Source organism: Dermacentor silvarum, chromosome 8 (genome assembly GCF_013339745.2).
Source record: "Dermacentor silvarum isolate Dsil-2018 chromosome 8, BIME_Dsil_1.4, whole genome shotgun sequence".
Lineage (NCBI taxonomy): Eukaryota > Metazoa > Arthropoda > Arachnida > Ixodida > Ixodidae > Dermacentor > Dermacentor silvarum.
This window is the reverse complement of record NC_051161.1, coordinates 140,111,663-140,129,642: the sequence shown is the minus strand read 5'-3', so window position 1 is coordinate 140,129,642 and position 17,980 is coordinate 140,111,663. Positions and strand designations below refer to the sequence as shown.

General features: G+C 42.6%; 1 protein-coding gene and 1 long non-coding RNA gene across 2 annotated transcripts; one reads left to right on the top strand and one right to left on the bottom strand.

The window, feature by feature from the left end:
• Nucleotides 1-308: 308 nt before the first annotated feature.
• LOC125947398 (uncharacterized) lies at nucleotides 309-12,433 on the top strand. Its single transcript, XM_049672050.1, has 3 exons — nucleotides 309-641; nucleotides 5,620-6,314; nucleotides 10,045-12,433. The coding sequence occupies exons 2-3, from the start codon at nucleotides 5,814-5,816 to the stop codon at nucleotides 10,510-10,512; spliced, it is 969 nt and encodes a 322-aa protein (XP_049528007.1). The 5' UTR covers nucleotides 309-641; nucleotides 5,620-5,813; the 3' UTR covers nucleotides 10,513-12,433.
• Nucleotides 3,247-17,979, bottom strand: LOC125947399 (uncharacterized). The gene is made up of 4 exons (XR_007468263.1): nucleotides 17,743-17,979; nucleotides 9,945-10,046; nucleotides 9,173-9,254; nucleotides 3,247-3,353 (listed from the first exon to the last, which is right to left on the bottom strand). It is a non-coding gene; the product is annotated as an uncharacterized LOC125947399 (long non-coding RNA).
• Between the last annotated feature and the right edge of the window lies 1 nt (nucleotide 17,980).

The window sequence follows — 17,980 nt, the reverse complement described above, 5'->3', positions numbered from 1 at the left end:
GAAATTGAAGATCGTTGCATGCAAAGTCTGGATCAGTTGGCGTGGAATGACTCATAATCGCCTAACTGAATAGACGACAGGTACTAATAGCAAAGAAACAATGAATTTTTCACAACAAACAACAGCACATGTCCTTGTTCATTACTGTAGCCTTCCACTTTGAATAAACTTTGTTGTCGCTGGTCAGAACTAGTGTGTCTTCTCTTCTGTGCTCTAAAGTGATGTTTCTTTGCCAAACTAATATACTAAAGACATTAACAGAGGTTTTCTTTCAGTGCTTTTAGCTTCTTTATTACTCACGACATGCCTTTCCCCTCAAACCTGCAGGCTTTGACTTCCAACTCGTCACAGTCCTTGTCGTGGATGAATTTGGCACGGGATTTCCCGTAGCTTATTGCATCACCAACCGCACAGACCGAAAGGCCATGGCAACATTTTTCGCATCGATCATGTCTAAAACTGGGCAAATAGCAGCAAACGTTTTCATGACAGATGATGCTCCCTCATTCTACAATGCCTGGACTGAAGTAATGGGACCGCCTCAACATCGGCTGTTGTGTGCGTGGCACGTTGACAAAAACTGGCGTGAGAGTGCCAACAAGTACATCCAAGACAAAACCCTGAGGGCTTTCACCTACAAGGTTTGTTGCACTTTGATAAATATCATTTTTCAACATGAACGGAACAAGAAACAAAGCAGTCTGCGAGTAGAATTGCTGCCATCATTTCCCAACCTGCAGTGTAATGTTTTGGTCTGTATTTAAAGACGAATTTTGAATGCTTGTAGGTAGCAGCCATTTTTTTGCTGTGGATTGCAGGAACAGAGGGAATGAACGGTCGGCAACGATAGTATTCAACCTGTTCATATGACATACTTGCTGCCAGTGTTCGGCATAAGGTGTTTCGTCACCAAACCAGTAGTCCCTGTACAGGCCGTACCAACACTGGGGTAGACATTGAGTGCACTTGCTCTAAATGCAGGTGCGAGAGTAAAAAAAAGTTCTTGTTTATACATTGTACTTAAGGTTCAAGACCAATGCCCCACACTAGAAGACAAAGCACTAATACCAAGAGCGTCCTGATCACACTTACAAGATAGGTCGCTGCACATCCAGTCAATTAACAGGTACTCCATGTTGTAGACTAAAGTATCATCCAACCAAAATCCTCTGGTGTGACACTGCATATGAATGCTTAAAAGTTCATATCGAGCTAATCCAGTTGGAAAGGGTATACGAGTTTGTGAATAGAGCCTACAATTTTCCATTTGGCACCTTGGCAGTAAAAGTAGTGGTAGTAAAGACAATCTCTATGAGACAAGTAATTATTTTAGTAATTAGGCTTGAAAAAACTACCGAAATACACAACAGCTAAGAACTTGCTTTGGGGTACCATTCAATATTTCCTAATTTGATTTTGCTAATTTTGGTCAGGCATACTAATGAGGGCATCTTAACGTGTATTCAAAGAAGAAAGATCCCTCCCTATACTGCAAGAAGTAGACATGACATGATGACATTAACACTACCACACGTCTTGATGAAATATTCCGAGAGGAACATATGATGGTTGACAGGCAGGAGAAGACCCTTCTTGGCAACGGAGCTAGTTTTGTTAAAACCTGCATGACTGTCATAAGTAAGAGGCCGCCTGTGGCGCGAAAAGGAACAGGAGCACGAGAAGCACGGCGTTCGGAACGGCACGAGCCCTCGAGGCGCGTGACCCGAGGCGTAATCGAATGGTGAACGGCGCTGTCCGGCGATTATCGACGTGGCTCCGGGCCAGGAAGGTCGCATCGTCAGCTACGCTCTGGCGACGGGAGACTTGGGGGTCTGGCTGAGTCCGTGATGTTGGCCGTCCAAGGTGTGGGCGTCGACCCCGGCAAAGTTCGAGCGAGGCTCCTGGACTGGCTGCAGCCTCTCACAGCGGGACCGGGCACCCCAGAGAGGATCCCTCTTCTGCGGCAGACCGGCACGTTCGATATTCCTCGGGACGCCACGTCGTCACTCACGAAGTTGCGACGTATCCCGACGTTAGACCTATCCAGGTGGGCCTAAGCAATGCCGCGCTTCATCACTGACGAAGTACGTGATGTCGACATCTAAGACGAACGAGGCGACGTGACGACGGCAAGGCAACGATTACACCATCTACAAGAGCACCGATTTCTTGGGAAGAGAGCCGACAAGCTCCAGACCGGAACATACGTGCGAAGACGAGCGCAGTAAGACGACTTTTTCGTAGTGTCGCAGACGTAGGCCACGGTTGCCTGACTTTTGATGTGGTAAACGCCGAGAACCTAATGTAGGCGGAAATAAGGACATGTTTAGTGTTTACAAACTAGGTTGCAGTAGTGTTAGTGTTATGTATATTGCCGTTATTTCATGCTCACTGTGATAGCCAAGCTCGGCAGCAACACCACGCTTATATCTATTTTTGAAGAATTTAAATGTCTTTAGACCATGTGAGCACTAATGTCAACACTTGAGTATGGTATCAAGAGAAAACCATCTAGTTTTGTCTGATGACATTGAATTGAATTGTGGGGTTTTACGTGCCATAACCACAATTAGATTATGTGGGCACGCCGTATTGGGGGACTCGGATTAATTTTGACCACCAGGGGATCTCTAACATGCCCCCAATGCAGGGACATGGATGTTTTTGCATATCGCCTCTATCGAGATGTGGCTGCCACGCCCAGGATTCGATCCCACAACCTTGTGCATGGCAGCGCAACATCATAGCAGCTAAGCCACCGTGGCAGGTTATGATGACATGGACATACGGCCCAGCTTGTGTGTTGTGCAGGCATGTATGTTAAAACGAGTGAAGCGGCTTGTCTTTCCTTCCTCTCTCACATCAGCTGTGCACACCTCAATGCATAATGGCTTTCATTATGATTTTTTATGAATGTCTTCCTGCATTCATAGATCTTAAATTGTGCTATTGTGCACAACCACATCTCGGCAAGGCATTTACAAGGCTCATTCAGAATTTTTTTTAATTGTGCATTGCCTGCAGCATGTTAGACTCAAAGAAACATTGAAGAAATGGTGCCACCAACATTTTTAAAGAACTATTGATATGACATTAAAAAAATTTCAGTTGGAGGCTTTTCAGTGTGAACACGCGATCGCCGCAAGCATGTCATATGAACAGGTTGAATACCATCGTTGCCGGCCGTTGATTCCTAGACACCCAGAAGACACATTCCTTATCATTAGAGCACCTTATATAACTAACCATATTCATAAACCAGTTTCAGTGCCCAGGAGGTGGATGGCTTATGTTTGGTTTGTTATGGTTTGCTCCATACCTGGGATTGCTGTAGCAGGCATACAGGAGCGCAGCTGGAAGAAATGTGTACAGCATGGTTGTTTTCTTTTGTTTATGGGCAATGTTAGTTTTACTAGCCTTATTGATACACAAGTAGAGCAAATTTCGCCTTGGGTTACGTCGCACAAATGTCACTGATGTGAGGTCTGGCATGTTGAAAGCAACTTCATTGAAATGTTTCCTAATCTTCATATTTGCCGACTCTCGTCCTCTTACATGGGAACAGCATGTGGAAGACTTTTCAAAAGTTTAAAAATGTGTCAGTACTCCTTACAAATTGTGGAAATTGTGCTGCCCATGAAAAGAAGGCTCCCCCCCACCTCTCCCCAAACCTGCTTGCGCTAGCACCCAACGCGACTTTTGCCGCACGACACAAGAATTCCCACATGGTTCTTAATTTATGTCTAAATTCAAATATACAAGTCTTTTACGTTTTGCTCTGATCAAAATGTGGCTGCTATGACTGGGAATTGAGTCCGGCAACTTTGTGCTCAGCAGCACAATACCATAGCCCCTGAGGCATCATGGCAGGTCCTGCTAAAGTCCTTAGAGGTTTGGAAGAGTTCAGTCACTTTTCATAGCTTTCAACCTTGGCTTTTGGAACAGTTGGCTGCACTACTCAGAATCAGCTAGTACTTGCATTCACTACGTTCGTTTGTTCCTTTTGACAAAAGCTTACGTGCTAAACATAAGGGCCCACAAGAAGGCAAGAAGGACACTTACAGAAAAACGAATTGAGCTGTGTCAGTAAATTACACTCACAATACCAAAACAGCCACTCTTAATATGAGAAAATATCTGGTAAGCCAGAGAAGATGCACAAAATGAAAAATAAAATTCCCGCACCAGTTCACTATGATGTCATGGACTCCGACTCCATCCCCTCAAAGCCTAGTTTAATTTTTATTAATAAATATTCATCACATTGTATTCTAAATAAACGAGAGACTGTACCTAGGCAGCTTAAAGAACTTTAACTGAACAACTACAGTGCGAAAAAATACTTTGTCATCCGTGACATCACACATGAAATTCAAAATTGAACCTTTGACTCATTTTCTCTCCTGGTTAACCTATTATCCTATCAACAATTCTTCAAGAATACTATATCAGTTTCAAACCGATTATGTGTTTCTCTTTAGTGTCCCTTTAAATCTTTCAGTATCACTGGCGTATCGGTATGTTTTCGCATTTCTTTCCTATGTCACTGATGTCATATAGGAATGCAAAGACCATACCAACCAGTGTTGCAGAGTTAGCACTCCGGAATGGAATGGTGACAACGCTTGGAGGAATGGAATGGGAATGGAATTACACGTTTTTCAGAAAATGGAACGCTTTTTCATCTACGCACTGTTTTTTGTCAAAATATGCCGAAGAACAAACCAGCCCACATTCAAACAATAGTAAGTCAGAGCCTCGAATTTAACAATAAAGCAGTATTTTTAAAATGGCTTGGCTGATTATAAGTACAATACATTTAGAAGCAACGCGCCTAGCACAATTCTGTCCTTATAGACTGAGTTGCTCCGAAGCGTGAGCTTGTCCTCAGTTCTACGCGTAACCGCTCTATGCCGTTAGTATCCGTCGTGCCAAACTGCGGCGGCGGCATACCCCCTCCCCCATTACACCTTGCGATTTTTTATTACCCCGGTGGCGCCTTTGCCCCGGCCGCCTGTCTCCCCACCCTTCACTTGTCTGTTTTTGCTTCTGTCACAATCGGCGACTCACACGCATATTCCAAAAAAGCGCTTCTCTAAGTTGTGATGCATATTGACGCTGGCGCGATGCTTGTGTTCACTGCAAGCTTTCACATACTAGCTTGCGCGCCGTCTCACCTCGTACTAACCCGTAACTAACCCAGCAACACAACATGTCCTTACAGCTTCGTACTTACTCTTCATAACGCGAGTAGAGCTCCATGTATGTGAATAGAAAGCTAGCATTGACAAGGATGATCTAATACATTACATGTAAAGCTGTCTTCCTTGAAGATGTATGCAATAAGATGGCAGTAAGAGCAAGAAATGAAAGGAGAGACTACTGAACATCTTTGTGCCAGATTATTGAAGGCACTGTTTAGACTTTATACTTAACAGGCTTGAGAGAATTCTGAAGGGCATACAGCAGTGAAGTTGTATAGAGCATAACAGAGAAATACAAGCAAGTCTTCCTGTGAACTATGACATATGCTGGCAGGTGGCTGAATTGTTAGCTGTTTAGTCAATTTATCTGTACAATCAAAAGATGTAATCTTATATAATTTTACTTTATTTACAGATTCTTCGAACAGTGATGGACGCTCCTGACGCAGCGTCATTGAAGAACCGTCTCCTCTCTACGAGTGGTGTCATAGAGAAGGGGCAACAGAGCCAGGCCTGCTCAGATTTAAAGAATATTTTGAAAGTAACTACGGAAATCGCACAGAGGTTTGGGCAGCCTGTTTTCGCGCAACTACTGGAATTAATACAAACATGAGACTTGAGGCATTACATAGGGTGATAAAGTACTGCTATTTACATGGAAAGACCAACAAGAGAGTCGACAAATTGATATCGGCACTCCTAAAACTCACTAGAAACAAAGTTTTTGACCGCCTAACAAAGTTCATAAAAAATGCTGAGAGTGAATTCGAACGTGCAACCAGAATTCGGCATGACACCAGCCAAACCATTTTGGACAAAGACATCAACAAAGTTGCATTCAATCAGTGGACCGTTGTTTCTCAAACCCATGACGGGCATAAGTATGTCGTTAGACAAGAAGGCACATGCAAGAGTGCTACATGTACATTTGGCTGCACAAGGTGCAAAATATGTGTCCATACAATTACGTGCTCATGTCACGATAGTGTATTGAGGAGAAACATCTGCAAACACATGCACGCTGTATGTAAGCATGAGAGCAGCAACCTGTGCCAGCAAAGGGATAATAACGAAGAGGACGAAACTACAGATGTCGAGCAACAGTCCCAGGTAAGCTTACTGATTTGCTTGTCCAAACTCCAGACTATAAGCATGCTGCCATTGGCTGTGGAGACCAGAGAGTGTGTGGCACTTAAAAGAGGTGCAACTAATCGTGATGGCAGAGACACTATCTTGACGTGCTGGCTGTAAACTATACTAAAGCCTTCCTCCCAGTTCACCACGTACATTTCCAAAATTTTCAAGACTCATTTTGGTATCTGTGCATCAATGAGTTCTTTGGGGGCTCAAATATAAAGGTGTGAAACTTCGGCAAAGTAGCCAGGTTATCGATTTGCAGAAGGAATGCGACGGCCATAAGTCGAGTGTCCTGAAGGGAACGTGCATGTAACATACGAATGTCAACAAGTGTGCGGTGCCATGTTACCAGTTTCTTAATGCCTTTTTCCGTCTACTTGAGTATGAACTTGAAAGAGTTGCTTTCTCGATGCCATTTGAATTCACGATCCCATAAACTAAACCGATTTTGGTGCAAAACAATTTTGATGGTTTCAAACAAATGCACCAAGCTGCAAGGGCCCAGATATCAAGAGCAACATTCAGGAACTCTGCATAAACCATGCAATTTATGATAAGGTTCCAAACATATGCATTGCTACACATTGCAGTGATGCTACTGCCAGCGTTTTCAAGCATATCTGCACATTCTATTTAGAATGGGGTATGTCATTGAGGCGAGAGATCTGACTGGCTTCACACATGACTTAATTGGAAATGCAAGACTTGTCTGAAATGTATCTGACCACCGTGCTACCAGGAAAAATTTTTAAAAAGCCGCTGCGTGGCGTTATTGTTGTCCTAGTCCTCTTCAAGGTAGTTACATCCTGCTTCTGCACACCAAGTCTAACGGTCGTTTTATTTATTTATTCAGTGTCATACTGGCATTATTGTTATTGCAGGGGGGGGGGACATCGGTAAGAAATACAAAAAAAAGAAGACTCAAGGGTATTTTCAAGAAAATAAAATGCAGTGACATGTTTATGTTCAAACACATTGCTGATCTCGGAATGTGACACAGACGGTGTAGAGGCAGATTTTACAGCCAAGGTTATGAGCAATACAGCAAAGGCCCGAGCACGGATTCATGAGGCACGCTTGAACCAACTTTCACTTATCGGACCCACTTCCAGTAATTATTATGTTGTGGTCTGCTTGAAAGATATGCACGAATTTATTCAAGAACCGGTGGGTAAATATTTTGGAGAGCAACTTGTGTAAAGAATATGTGGCGCATAATTAAATGTTTTTCTAATATCTAAGATGGAACATACTACCAAGCCTTTGATCAAATGAGGAAAGAAATGTGACAAAATTAAAGTGATTGTGCTTTACAAGATAATCCAGATTGAAAGTTCGGCTGGATTTGAGTAAAGTCACTGTTAACGCCCAAATTTTTACTCATGCACAGTACTGTTTTATGATATGTTGTGGTTTTTCGCAGCCAACATTGTTAGAGAGACATTGGTCTATAATCAGAAATAGTGTTCCCTGTACTGCTTGCGCATATTGGAACTGTATTAGTGATCTTCCACTGCATGGGTTTAATAAGCTAGTTCAAAGTGATTTATAGTAAAGAAAAACAAACTAATATGTTTTTGTTTCAGAGCATAAATGCAACAAATATAATTAGAAATGTCATTTGGACCACCTGCACATTTAACTTTGAGGCTCTGAAGCAATTTGAGAGTGCCATCATAAGCCACAGCTAAAGAACCTTGATGAACCGCAGAAATGGTATGCCATGTCAAAGAAACAAAATCACCTGAGCCGTATGAAGAGCTCAATGGTACAGTTGTCAGGTCCTAAAATTCGGCTTTTGAAATTCTGGGCAAAATTTTGTGGACACCCAAATGTTCTCTCAAATGCCATTCACAGGATCTTTGTTACTGTTTCCAGCTGTGAAATTTTTTGAGTTAGCCGACAATCTCTAATTAACATGACTCACTCTTTGTAAACAACTGCATCATTGTGGCTAGTAAAGGGCTTCTACAATGCAGCTCTTTTGACAGGGGTTTGGCCTTTGTTGAAGCAGTTGTTACTAAATTTTCATCTGCTTCATAATATCTCCAAACACTGTTAGGATCCTTGAAATAGTTTCTTAGCAGTCAACAAGCTTTGCACATAAATTTATGCAGTATCATAGTTAAAGCTGCTGCGCTGCATCTTTTGTGCTCACTTCTCACTGATCTGAGATAACGGCACCCAACACAAGTGTTCCTGCACAGCAGCATATGCTACTGAAGGACACGCCACTTGCAGGCTAGACACATCACAAACCCTCCTTTCATATCACAGAGCGTGGCCATCCTACTCTCTAGTTTTCTACAAAATAAATAAGGTCAGATGCTTTTCAGACAGGCCTTCTACCTAAAGCAAGCATCTGTTTAAGTGTATGCACATATATTGCGTGCCTGTATAAATAGACACACAAGTGCAATAAATGTCTATCTTTCTTAAAACTAGTGGCACACTTCTGCCAAATGCCAGTTGTCTGCTGTTCTCTGTATGCATTAATTTGTGGGAAGAAAGGAGTGGAATAAAGCGGCTTCTAGGGAAAACCTGGGCTCTATTGTAGAAGGGCGAGACTTAATGGAGGATGGGGAGAGGAATGTGACAAATGTTAATAGCACACTGGCAATGGCAGCTTGTGGGATAAAGAGGGGCTTATTTCAGAGAAACGCAAGCGCAGCACATTTCTCTTCCATACCTTTACAAACACATCTATCACTCTTACATGTAGCACTCAATATATCTGGCAGTGTTTTTCTGCCTTTTGACCTTCAAACAAAGAAGTCTCCTACTCTTGTTTCTCTCAGCCAAAGCATGGCAACATCCCTTCACACCCTTACCCATGCATTTCTTTCACTCGTGCTGTCTTGTGTTGAACTATTCGGCGAATCCGCCAGCCAGAAGCAGCCAGATGCGAAATACCTGGGGCAGGCAAAACAAAAGGAAAAAAATAGACAGCTCAATTCAAAATTGTTCTTTGTGTGTTGTGCATTAAATTGAGCGTGCAGCAGCTGTGGCATGAACAAGCAAGAAGGGTGTGGTATCACCGCCTGTGTAGGAGTGCACATGCTCAGTATTGGTATTGCTCACTGCTTTACTACAGAGCAGGTGACAACTGCACATTGGTAGGAATATTAGAAATTATGCAGGGTATACATTGTTGTTGCTGCTATAGCTTTCTAATGCATAAGTCTCCTTTCATATTTAAGAGAGCAGCCCCTCATATTCATGAGAGCTCTTCACTGAGCAGAGTGCTCCTCTGTGATAAAATACTGCTTCTGCTGCTCTATCTTTTCCATGGCTCTCGCAAGAGGACCTTGAGCATACTTTAGTACTGCTGTAAAGTTAATAGAAAAATACTATAAAAAGAATACCATATTCATTTCAAATGCAGCAACCTAAAGACATTTCGTAAGCTGAGCATTTGTGTATTTTACACATATCAATAGGGCATCATGGAGCTAAAGCTTCCTCTTAATACCAGTACCAGTCATTAGTCTTCCTATTCACTGTACTTAAAATGAGTGGACAGTGTGGTTAATGGACGACCTTTCAAAGCTATTTTGAAAAGCAGCCAGCATTTTGCAAAGACTTCGCAAATTAGTACAGTACCATTTCGATATTGTATTGCTGTATATGCAGCTTCCGTGTTTTCATAAAAGTTAAAACTTTCGTTACAAAAATCCCTTTTTCCTTTTTCTTCTTTTTACAGGACTGCAAAGACAAGGAAGCAATTGACGATATCATCAGTTCAGTGTGTTCGCTGAATGAACTAGAAGAAAAAGGAAGCACAACGTGCACTAAACACAGTGACTGCATCCCAATGCTTCAAGCAATAATCACCCACTTGCAGAAACCAACGGTAGAAGAACAAGCCGCACCTTGGCTCAAGCCGATACTCTCTAAAGTTTTGACAAAACTGGACAGCATTTCTCCGCTTGTAAAAGACACCTCCTTGACAAGTTCACTTCCACCAAATAAGAAAATTGAAAAGCAGCAGCGCTTCTACTCAACTAAACGCAAAGCTGTTAGCACAAGCCAACGAATGCCAAAGCCAACTTTAGTTGAGCAGAAAGGTATCATTGACATGCTGTCAAATTCAAGTACTGAAGGGTACCACACAGGTTTTGACCACGATTACGCTAAACAAAGCGCTTGCAGCAGCAAGAGCACACAATAGAAATTAAACATTTAAAGGGTCCCTAAACCACCTATGGCATTTTTTTAACACTTGAAATTAAACATGCAAATTCCGTTAAGTACACCGTGATGCCTATTTTGACCTATTATGAACATGGCAGTGCGAATGCAACAATACTGTGGGATTGCCACAAATTCACTAAACAATCCCATGCTTCTCTCCAGGCCTTTTCCATAACTTTTTTTGCATGCTGTGACACCAGCAGGGAACTGCTCGTGACTTCACCAAGGTAAACGCTGTCTATCGGTCAGCTGATGAGGGACGATAACGCCAAGGTGATAAACGCTGGCTATGTATTCTGAAAAGGGCAGGGCCCATTGTACACAACTGAAGCATTAATGAAGCTTCCATTCACTCAGTTTTGCACAGAGGGGCATTATGGGTGGACAGAGGAGCAGCTTTTTTTCTAGTGCATTGATTCAACCCATAGATTTCACTGCACTGCATGAAGTTGTCAGAATACATGCCAAGAAGAAAGCAACTGTGGGGAGGGTTGCAAAGGCAAGAGAGAAACTGCAGCAGCCATGTATCCATTCATCAAAAGCACATAACTTTGCGCAATTACAACATCCTTCCACGCAATCCTAGTGACTGTATGCTCATTGTAGGCTGGTACAGGGGAACCACTGTATAACATTTTCAACCTAATAGTTGTTTAGGGGCCCTTTAAGACAAAATCATTCTTTGTTAATGACAGCACTTGCAGTAATGACTTTGTAAAAAATAACTTAATTCATTTTGTGCCACTACATCATTGAGTAATTTCATTTCTGTGCTTGTGATTTGTGCCTAAACTTTTTTTGTTTTTTGGTATTGCAACTTAAGACGGTGTTCTCTTGTGTTGGCTAGTCAGTACAGGTGCCTGTATAGCAAATGTGCATTTTATTTGTACATGACAACAATCTTTGTATGACATGTCCCTGCTCAAGCTTTGTATTATCGTCTTTTTTTCTTACTGCAACTTCACATGCTACTTTTTAAAAATGTTTTTCATTGGCTATTTTTGTATAAATGCCTACTTAGCATAGCGCTTGGTCTTATTTGTTGGTACAGTTGCCTGTAAAACAAATGTGTATTGTGCTCATACATTGGACAAGAACAACCTTTGTATGACGTCCTTGTTCAACCTTTGTATTACAATTTTATTTTTACTGCAACTTGATATGCTGATTTTTAGAATTGTTTTGCATCAACTTGTTTTGTATGTTGGCTAGTCCACACAGGTGGCTGTATAGCAAATGTGCATTTTATTTGTACATAAGAGCAACCTTTCTATTACTATGTTTTCTCTTTTACTGCGACTGCACGTGCTTCTTATAGAATTGTGTTTCGTTGGCCACGTTTGTACAAATGCCTGCTGCCCAGTGCTTTCTTGCATTTATTCGCTGGTTGGTAGAGCCGCCTGTAAAGCAAATGTGCATTTGGTTTGTACATCCGACATATGAAAAATCTTTGCATGAGATGTCCTTGCTCGAGCATTGCATTGACATGCAGTTTTTCTGGAACTTGATATGCTGCATTTTAGAATTTTGCTTTGTTGTCTGGTTTTGTACAATTGTCTGCTTAGCAATGTATATTAGGTCTCTATGCTTCATTACCCTAGATTTGTACCACTACATGTATTTCACTGATCGTTCTTGAAAAGCACAAGTAGAGTTGAACCTCACTCAAATGATGTTGCATCACACAACATACCTCCATAATATCCTATACTTGCTGTAAGAATATATGCTTCATACACTAATATAGGTAAAAATACGTCTACGACTAATAATTATAACATTGTTCATTATACTGATGTTTGACTGCATTTGTAGGTAACATTCTTTCCGTGTAATTTCATGTGTGCCTTACATAGATGTTTTTTTTTATTAGGGCAACTGAATAGACCACTTTGTAAAATTGTGTTGTGTGTTAGTTATGAGAGGAATAAAATATGTATAGCAAATTAAATTTTGTTTATCTAATTATGTCAATTTAAGTGCAGCTGCTGTTGTGTAGCACTGTTGAGCTGTTTGCACTTTGGGATTATAATTAAGTTTAAAATTTTGCAATGTTTCTATTAGAGCACTGCATGGGCTCTGGCTCAACCAAACCCCATGTGTGGCCCGGGCTTGGAACACATAAACAAGTTATGATGCAGGCCCAGGCCCAGGAGCTTCAGTCTCCAGTGATTGTGAGGTCTGCAATAGAGCTGGTTTTGCTATGTGTAATTTCACCAGTACTGTGGACGTCAATTGCCACCTTTACGGAACTTCGAGTCGAGTGATATCTGTCGGCCTATGGGAAAGCAGAAGCAGGCAAACCATGACACAGTAGCACACTCCACCGATTAGTGTACACAGTGCCCTCAGCCAATATGAAAAGTGACACTGGGTACATGTTCAAAGCCAGTAATTTTCTTTGTGCGGCCTTGTAACAAGGACAAGTTCCATGAGCAGGATTTTCCAACAGGAAAGCAACATAACCAATAGGAGCGAGTGATGTTCTGATTTGTATGTTGCAGGAATCGCGGTTCAAACACACATGAGGGGTTCCTGTTCATATTGGCCGATGGTGCACGTTAGGAATGCACCCAAATACCTGGCAGAACAGTGACAACCTCTGTGTTAACTGCACTTCACTTTATTTCTGTTATAACTTGCTAGCGGGCAGGTACGGCATTCGGCTAGACAGCCAGGAGCATAACGCTCGCACAAGAACAGGAACACTACGCGCGTTTATTCAGTGACAGCCTTTTTAAAGACATCAAGCCGCTATGGCACGTGTGATGACATCAGTCTGACGTCACGACGAATGCGTTTTTGTGTCATTACCACTTTCACTTTGCAGCAATTTCTGTTCTCCAGACACTGGGATATACTGATTAACATGCTTTTAACGTTTTTAAATCTTCTGATACTTAGGCGAACTTTGCAGTGAGATGAAAGACTGATGACTCGGTTGAATGCAGGTCATGATGAGAGGCTCCCAACAGACAGACAGCATTAGCTGAGTGGGGAGTGAAGCCGAAGGACTAACAAGATGTCAGAGAGTCACGATAAATTGATGTCGAATTACACAGATTTATGGTGGCATTGTAGAGATGGGCGTCTTGATTTATTAGTGGAAGGCACACAGACATGAAAAATTTCCTAAAATGCATTCAGTTGCTTAAAGGGACCCTGAAACGATTTTGACGATTATGTACAAACATACTGAGTGGCTGGAGTAGGTCCTTCTGATCATAATTTGACGCATGTAAGCGCTCCACGTAAAGCATGTAATTTATTATAAGGTTTTAAAAAGGTACATCACTACCGATCGCAGTACACCAATCGGCTGAGTTGTGTGACCCAATGAGGCGATTCGACCATAACACGTCATAGGGCCAGCTATCCGATTGGCTGCCCAGGGCACATCGATAATTTTTCCAACATTAAGTTGAACAAATGTTCGTAATAATTTAGATGTTAATTTGTTTCTATAAAAAGAAAATAACAGAAAGAGAATGCACAAGGACATGTATCACTACACTAAAAGCACTTCCGGCCCACAGCAAGTGTCGTCTGAATGTGTTCGCACGGTCCAGTGTTGGTCTTGTTCTTTCTTTTCGCGAGCACCATGGTTCGCCCTTGTTACGTTGTGGGCTGCAAACGTAACGATCGGCGACATGTCAAGCTGCGACATTGTGCCCGCTGCAAGGCAGCAGACGAGCACAGTGGCTGCTGTTCATCGGACTGTCGGTATCCCAATGGTGCCAGCATTTACACGTTTGTGGCCGTCACTTCACGTCGGAGGATTGCCACTATAGAGTTTAGCGTGTCCGGTATTCAGGTAAACGCAAGCGCAAGTGTACTGGACATTTTACCAGGCGCAAACGTGAACTGCTTGCACGGTGCAGCCACCTGGCGGCACAAAGCTCAACCAAACACACAGCTAATATAGCAGTAAACAAGTTTTTTTCTACTTTGCTGCTGGCTCACATTTTCGGCAGGAGCGTAATCTTGAACACGTTTTTTATATGTTTCAAATGTTTTACACTTGGTTACAGGAATATTAGATATGTATTTGGCTGGTTAAGCACTGCGCCACCAGATGGCTGAACCGTGCATGCCGATCAGGCCGCTCATGTACGTCTACGAAGCTCCTTCATCACAGCGGTATGGAGGGGCTTTAGTTTACGCCTCTGGCTATCCGTGAAAACACCGAGCTCGCCCGTGGTTACCGGAATACCAGACACGCTCGGCGCTGCGACAGAACACTCAACGCACGCTGCTTGATTGCTCTCGCTGAGGATCGATGGCCGGGCGGCTAGCGGAGGAGAGGTTGGAGAGCCTTCGCACAATGGCTTCAAGATAACCGGAAGTAGACGACAACACGTCACAAGTTGACGTAGTGCCAGCGAAGGCGAAGCTTAGCCCCAATCACTTGGTGAACGAGTTGAGGAGGAAATGAATGGCTAGGGAGGAGGGTAATTCGTAATCGTCCGTAGCTCTCTTAATATGAGGCGTTCCACTTAAATTGTGACGGGAATGTTTTACTGTAGCTGTACCCTGCACGTCTACAAAATTTATCTGAACCGTTTCAGGGACCCTTTAAGGTATTCTGGATAATAGCAGCCACAATCGTAAGTAACAAATTTCAGTGCAGCTGGTTACATTTACAAGAGCAGGAGACATGCTTAAAGGAGAGTCGTTGGACGTTTTAATTACTGCAGAAAGATATACACATATGGTGGCTCTGAGTAATGTGGTAATGTGCTACCTTGCATTGACCTTGCCCTGTAGACGCTTTAATGCAAGCACTTTTAAAAAAGCTTCCCCAGAGCAACAAGATAATTCATTAATGCACCAGCAAATAAATTTTTCAAGACACGTTCACAAATTATGTTATATGCTAAGGCATAGTGCAACCTGCTAATGGTTCCATTTAAGTTCTTTACTGTTCAAGCGTGATGAATAGTATGTCATAAGTTCGTGCATTATTAAGCATATTTGAATTCAGACTTTCAAGTCTACTCAGATAATTACTCCCAAAACAGCATGGACGCTGTAATAACTGGCAATGTTGGTGCGCCAAAAATGAAAATGACGAAATATCGAAATGCCCGAAATTGAAAACACCGAAAATTCAAAAAGCCGAAACATCAAAATACTGCCATCACCTAGCTATGGTGGAAGATAAAGTATCTCAGCAAGATAAAGGTTCCACCGTCCTTGTGTGATGTGCACGTGCCTTTGCCCTCTTTTCTAATAGCCATGGGAACCATGAAAGATTCCCCTTCTCATGGTTCAAGCCTTCAAAAGAGGAAAAATATATTTCTGCATATTGCATAGCAGAGTGTTTCCTTGTTTATTGCATTTCAGACAGATAAGTTCGCTGCAATTTCTCGTAGAAAACTTTGAATGTCGACATTGACCCGATTGCCCAGAGCAGCTGCCAAACGATTTTCGCTTAACTTTTGCTTCTGGCTAAGTGAGCAGCGTGGCTGGCCTCTGACCGCTCCCTCGATGTCGTCTTCGACACTAGCTTGCTCCCTTTTCATGGTGGTGATGAGCCGGAAAACGCTTACATGGTGTTCGCCAACCAATATGTCCCATCGTCGGTGCCATGCCTCAACGGCGTCGTTGCCCCTTGGAATTCCGTTCTGAGCGAGGGCAAGCACATCCCAGAGGGATACCGGTCCACTGATGACGGCGGCGTGATTTTCCCAAGCAGGTCCTACCAACATCGCAGCAGAGGCTTCTTGCGGGAAGAGTGGTTTCAAGGACGCATCTCTTATTTCTTTGGTGGGTAAGAAGGAAAGGGTTGTCATACCTTGATGACTACATTATTTTTGTAGAGCACTGCCAGTCCTATAGGTGCTGAACTCTCCTCCATACTGATTGGCACAAGTACAACAGACAACCATGCACATCCGACAACGGGAGCAACGACCGAATAGCGTTGATTGCTGCTAGTTCCAAGTCTGCACTGGCAATTTTTGGATTTAGTCCCATATCTGCGGTGAAGTTCAGCACTTCTTCGAAGAGCGCCTCGTACGTCGTCTGCGTTCGTCGAGTCATTAGGCAGTAAACAAGAGAGAACACATGGCCATGAAGATAACCATGAGTTGTGTATAACTGTTACAAGAGCGGCGACACAGTCTGAAAAGTTTTGCTTTTCCCTTCTGGGAGCACACCACAACCGCGTCTTCGTCCATTTCCCCCCGAATCAATGAAATCATTACAGCCCCACATCGCTGCTGTTCTTGTACTCAGAACACTGGACAATGCTGTTTTTTTTTCTGCTAACACATAAGAGCTGTCCTGTCCGACTGATATGCCTAGCTTTCGGACAGATAAAAAAATACGAAATTTTACGTCAGTTTAATTTACTGATACTGGTGCCTTTGCAAACGAGTTAAACAGGCTCGTGTCAGTGGAAATTAATATGGCGGAAAACGAACAAGTGGTAGTCAAAAAGCGCATCATTTCTTTTTTACGTGGTTTTCGGCGTTGTGTCTTTTCGGCATTTCGTTTCTTAGGCATTTGAATTTTTCGATATTTCAATTTTTCAGCGTTCTGACGTTCGGCCTTTTCATAATTTGGCCTCTCGATTTTCGGCGTTTTGATAGGGACCCAGACCAGTGCATGGCACTGGCTGAGGCCAGACCGGGCCAGACCAGGGGAAAGTGTACAGTGCTCTACTTTTATGCACTGTTTACAAGTACCGAAATTTCGTCCTTAAAGAATTTCTAGGTCTTGCAAGCATACTAAATTCATTCAACAAGAGAGCAGTTGATGCCACAACGTCACGCTTACCTTATAGCCGGAACACATTTTTACACAAAATGAATTCGCCCCAAGGCACACGATCACCAAGGTCACTACAGATTCTGGTAAAGCACTATTTCTTTCACGCAACTGTTCCGTCTTCCTTTCCTTAAATTCTTTTTTTTTTCTTTCACACGGAAGGTGTCGTTAGCATAACATTAAAATATCTGGATACACAAAAATTCGGAGCAGTAAAGAAAGGTAAAGAGGCAGATGAGCAATATTGTTGCTCCAACGTAGTGACAAATGAGCTCCTTCAAATGCATCTGAACATTCATGCTTTAACGGTGCGAGTGGTGCCTGCATTATGTTTAGAAAAATGTACAATGCACTACCGAGATTTTGCTTCGTTTAAAATGTTCGCATGTTCTTCAGCGCGTAAATGGATAAAGTAAGGCTGTCAAAAGCTCACCTTTAATGCAAATCGGAGCGCCGAACCTACGCGTCTTGTTGGAAAGACGGAGCGAGTGCTTTTCAAGACGGAATAAACAATGCCCACATATCGGTTTATCAGTAAAGATCGTTATAAAACGCTTCTGTGTACTGGCGGTGCAGAAATTACAAACCATTTGAAGGATTTAAACCATTTAACCTGGGACTGAACCTTTCAATGCCACGGAACAACAAACCCATAGAATAACTTACGAGGG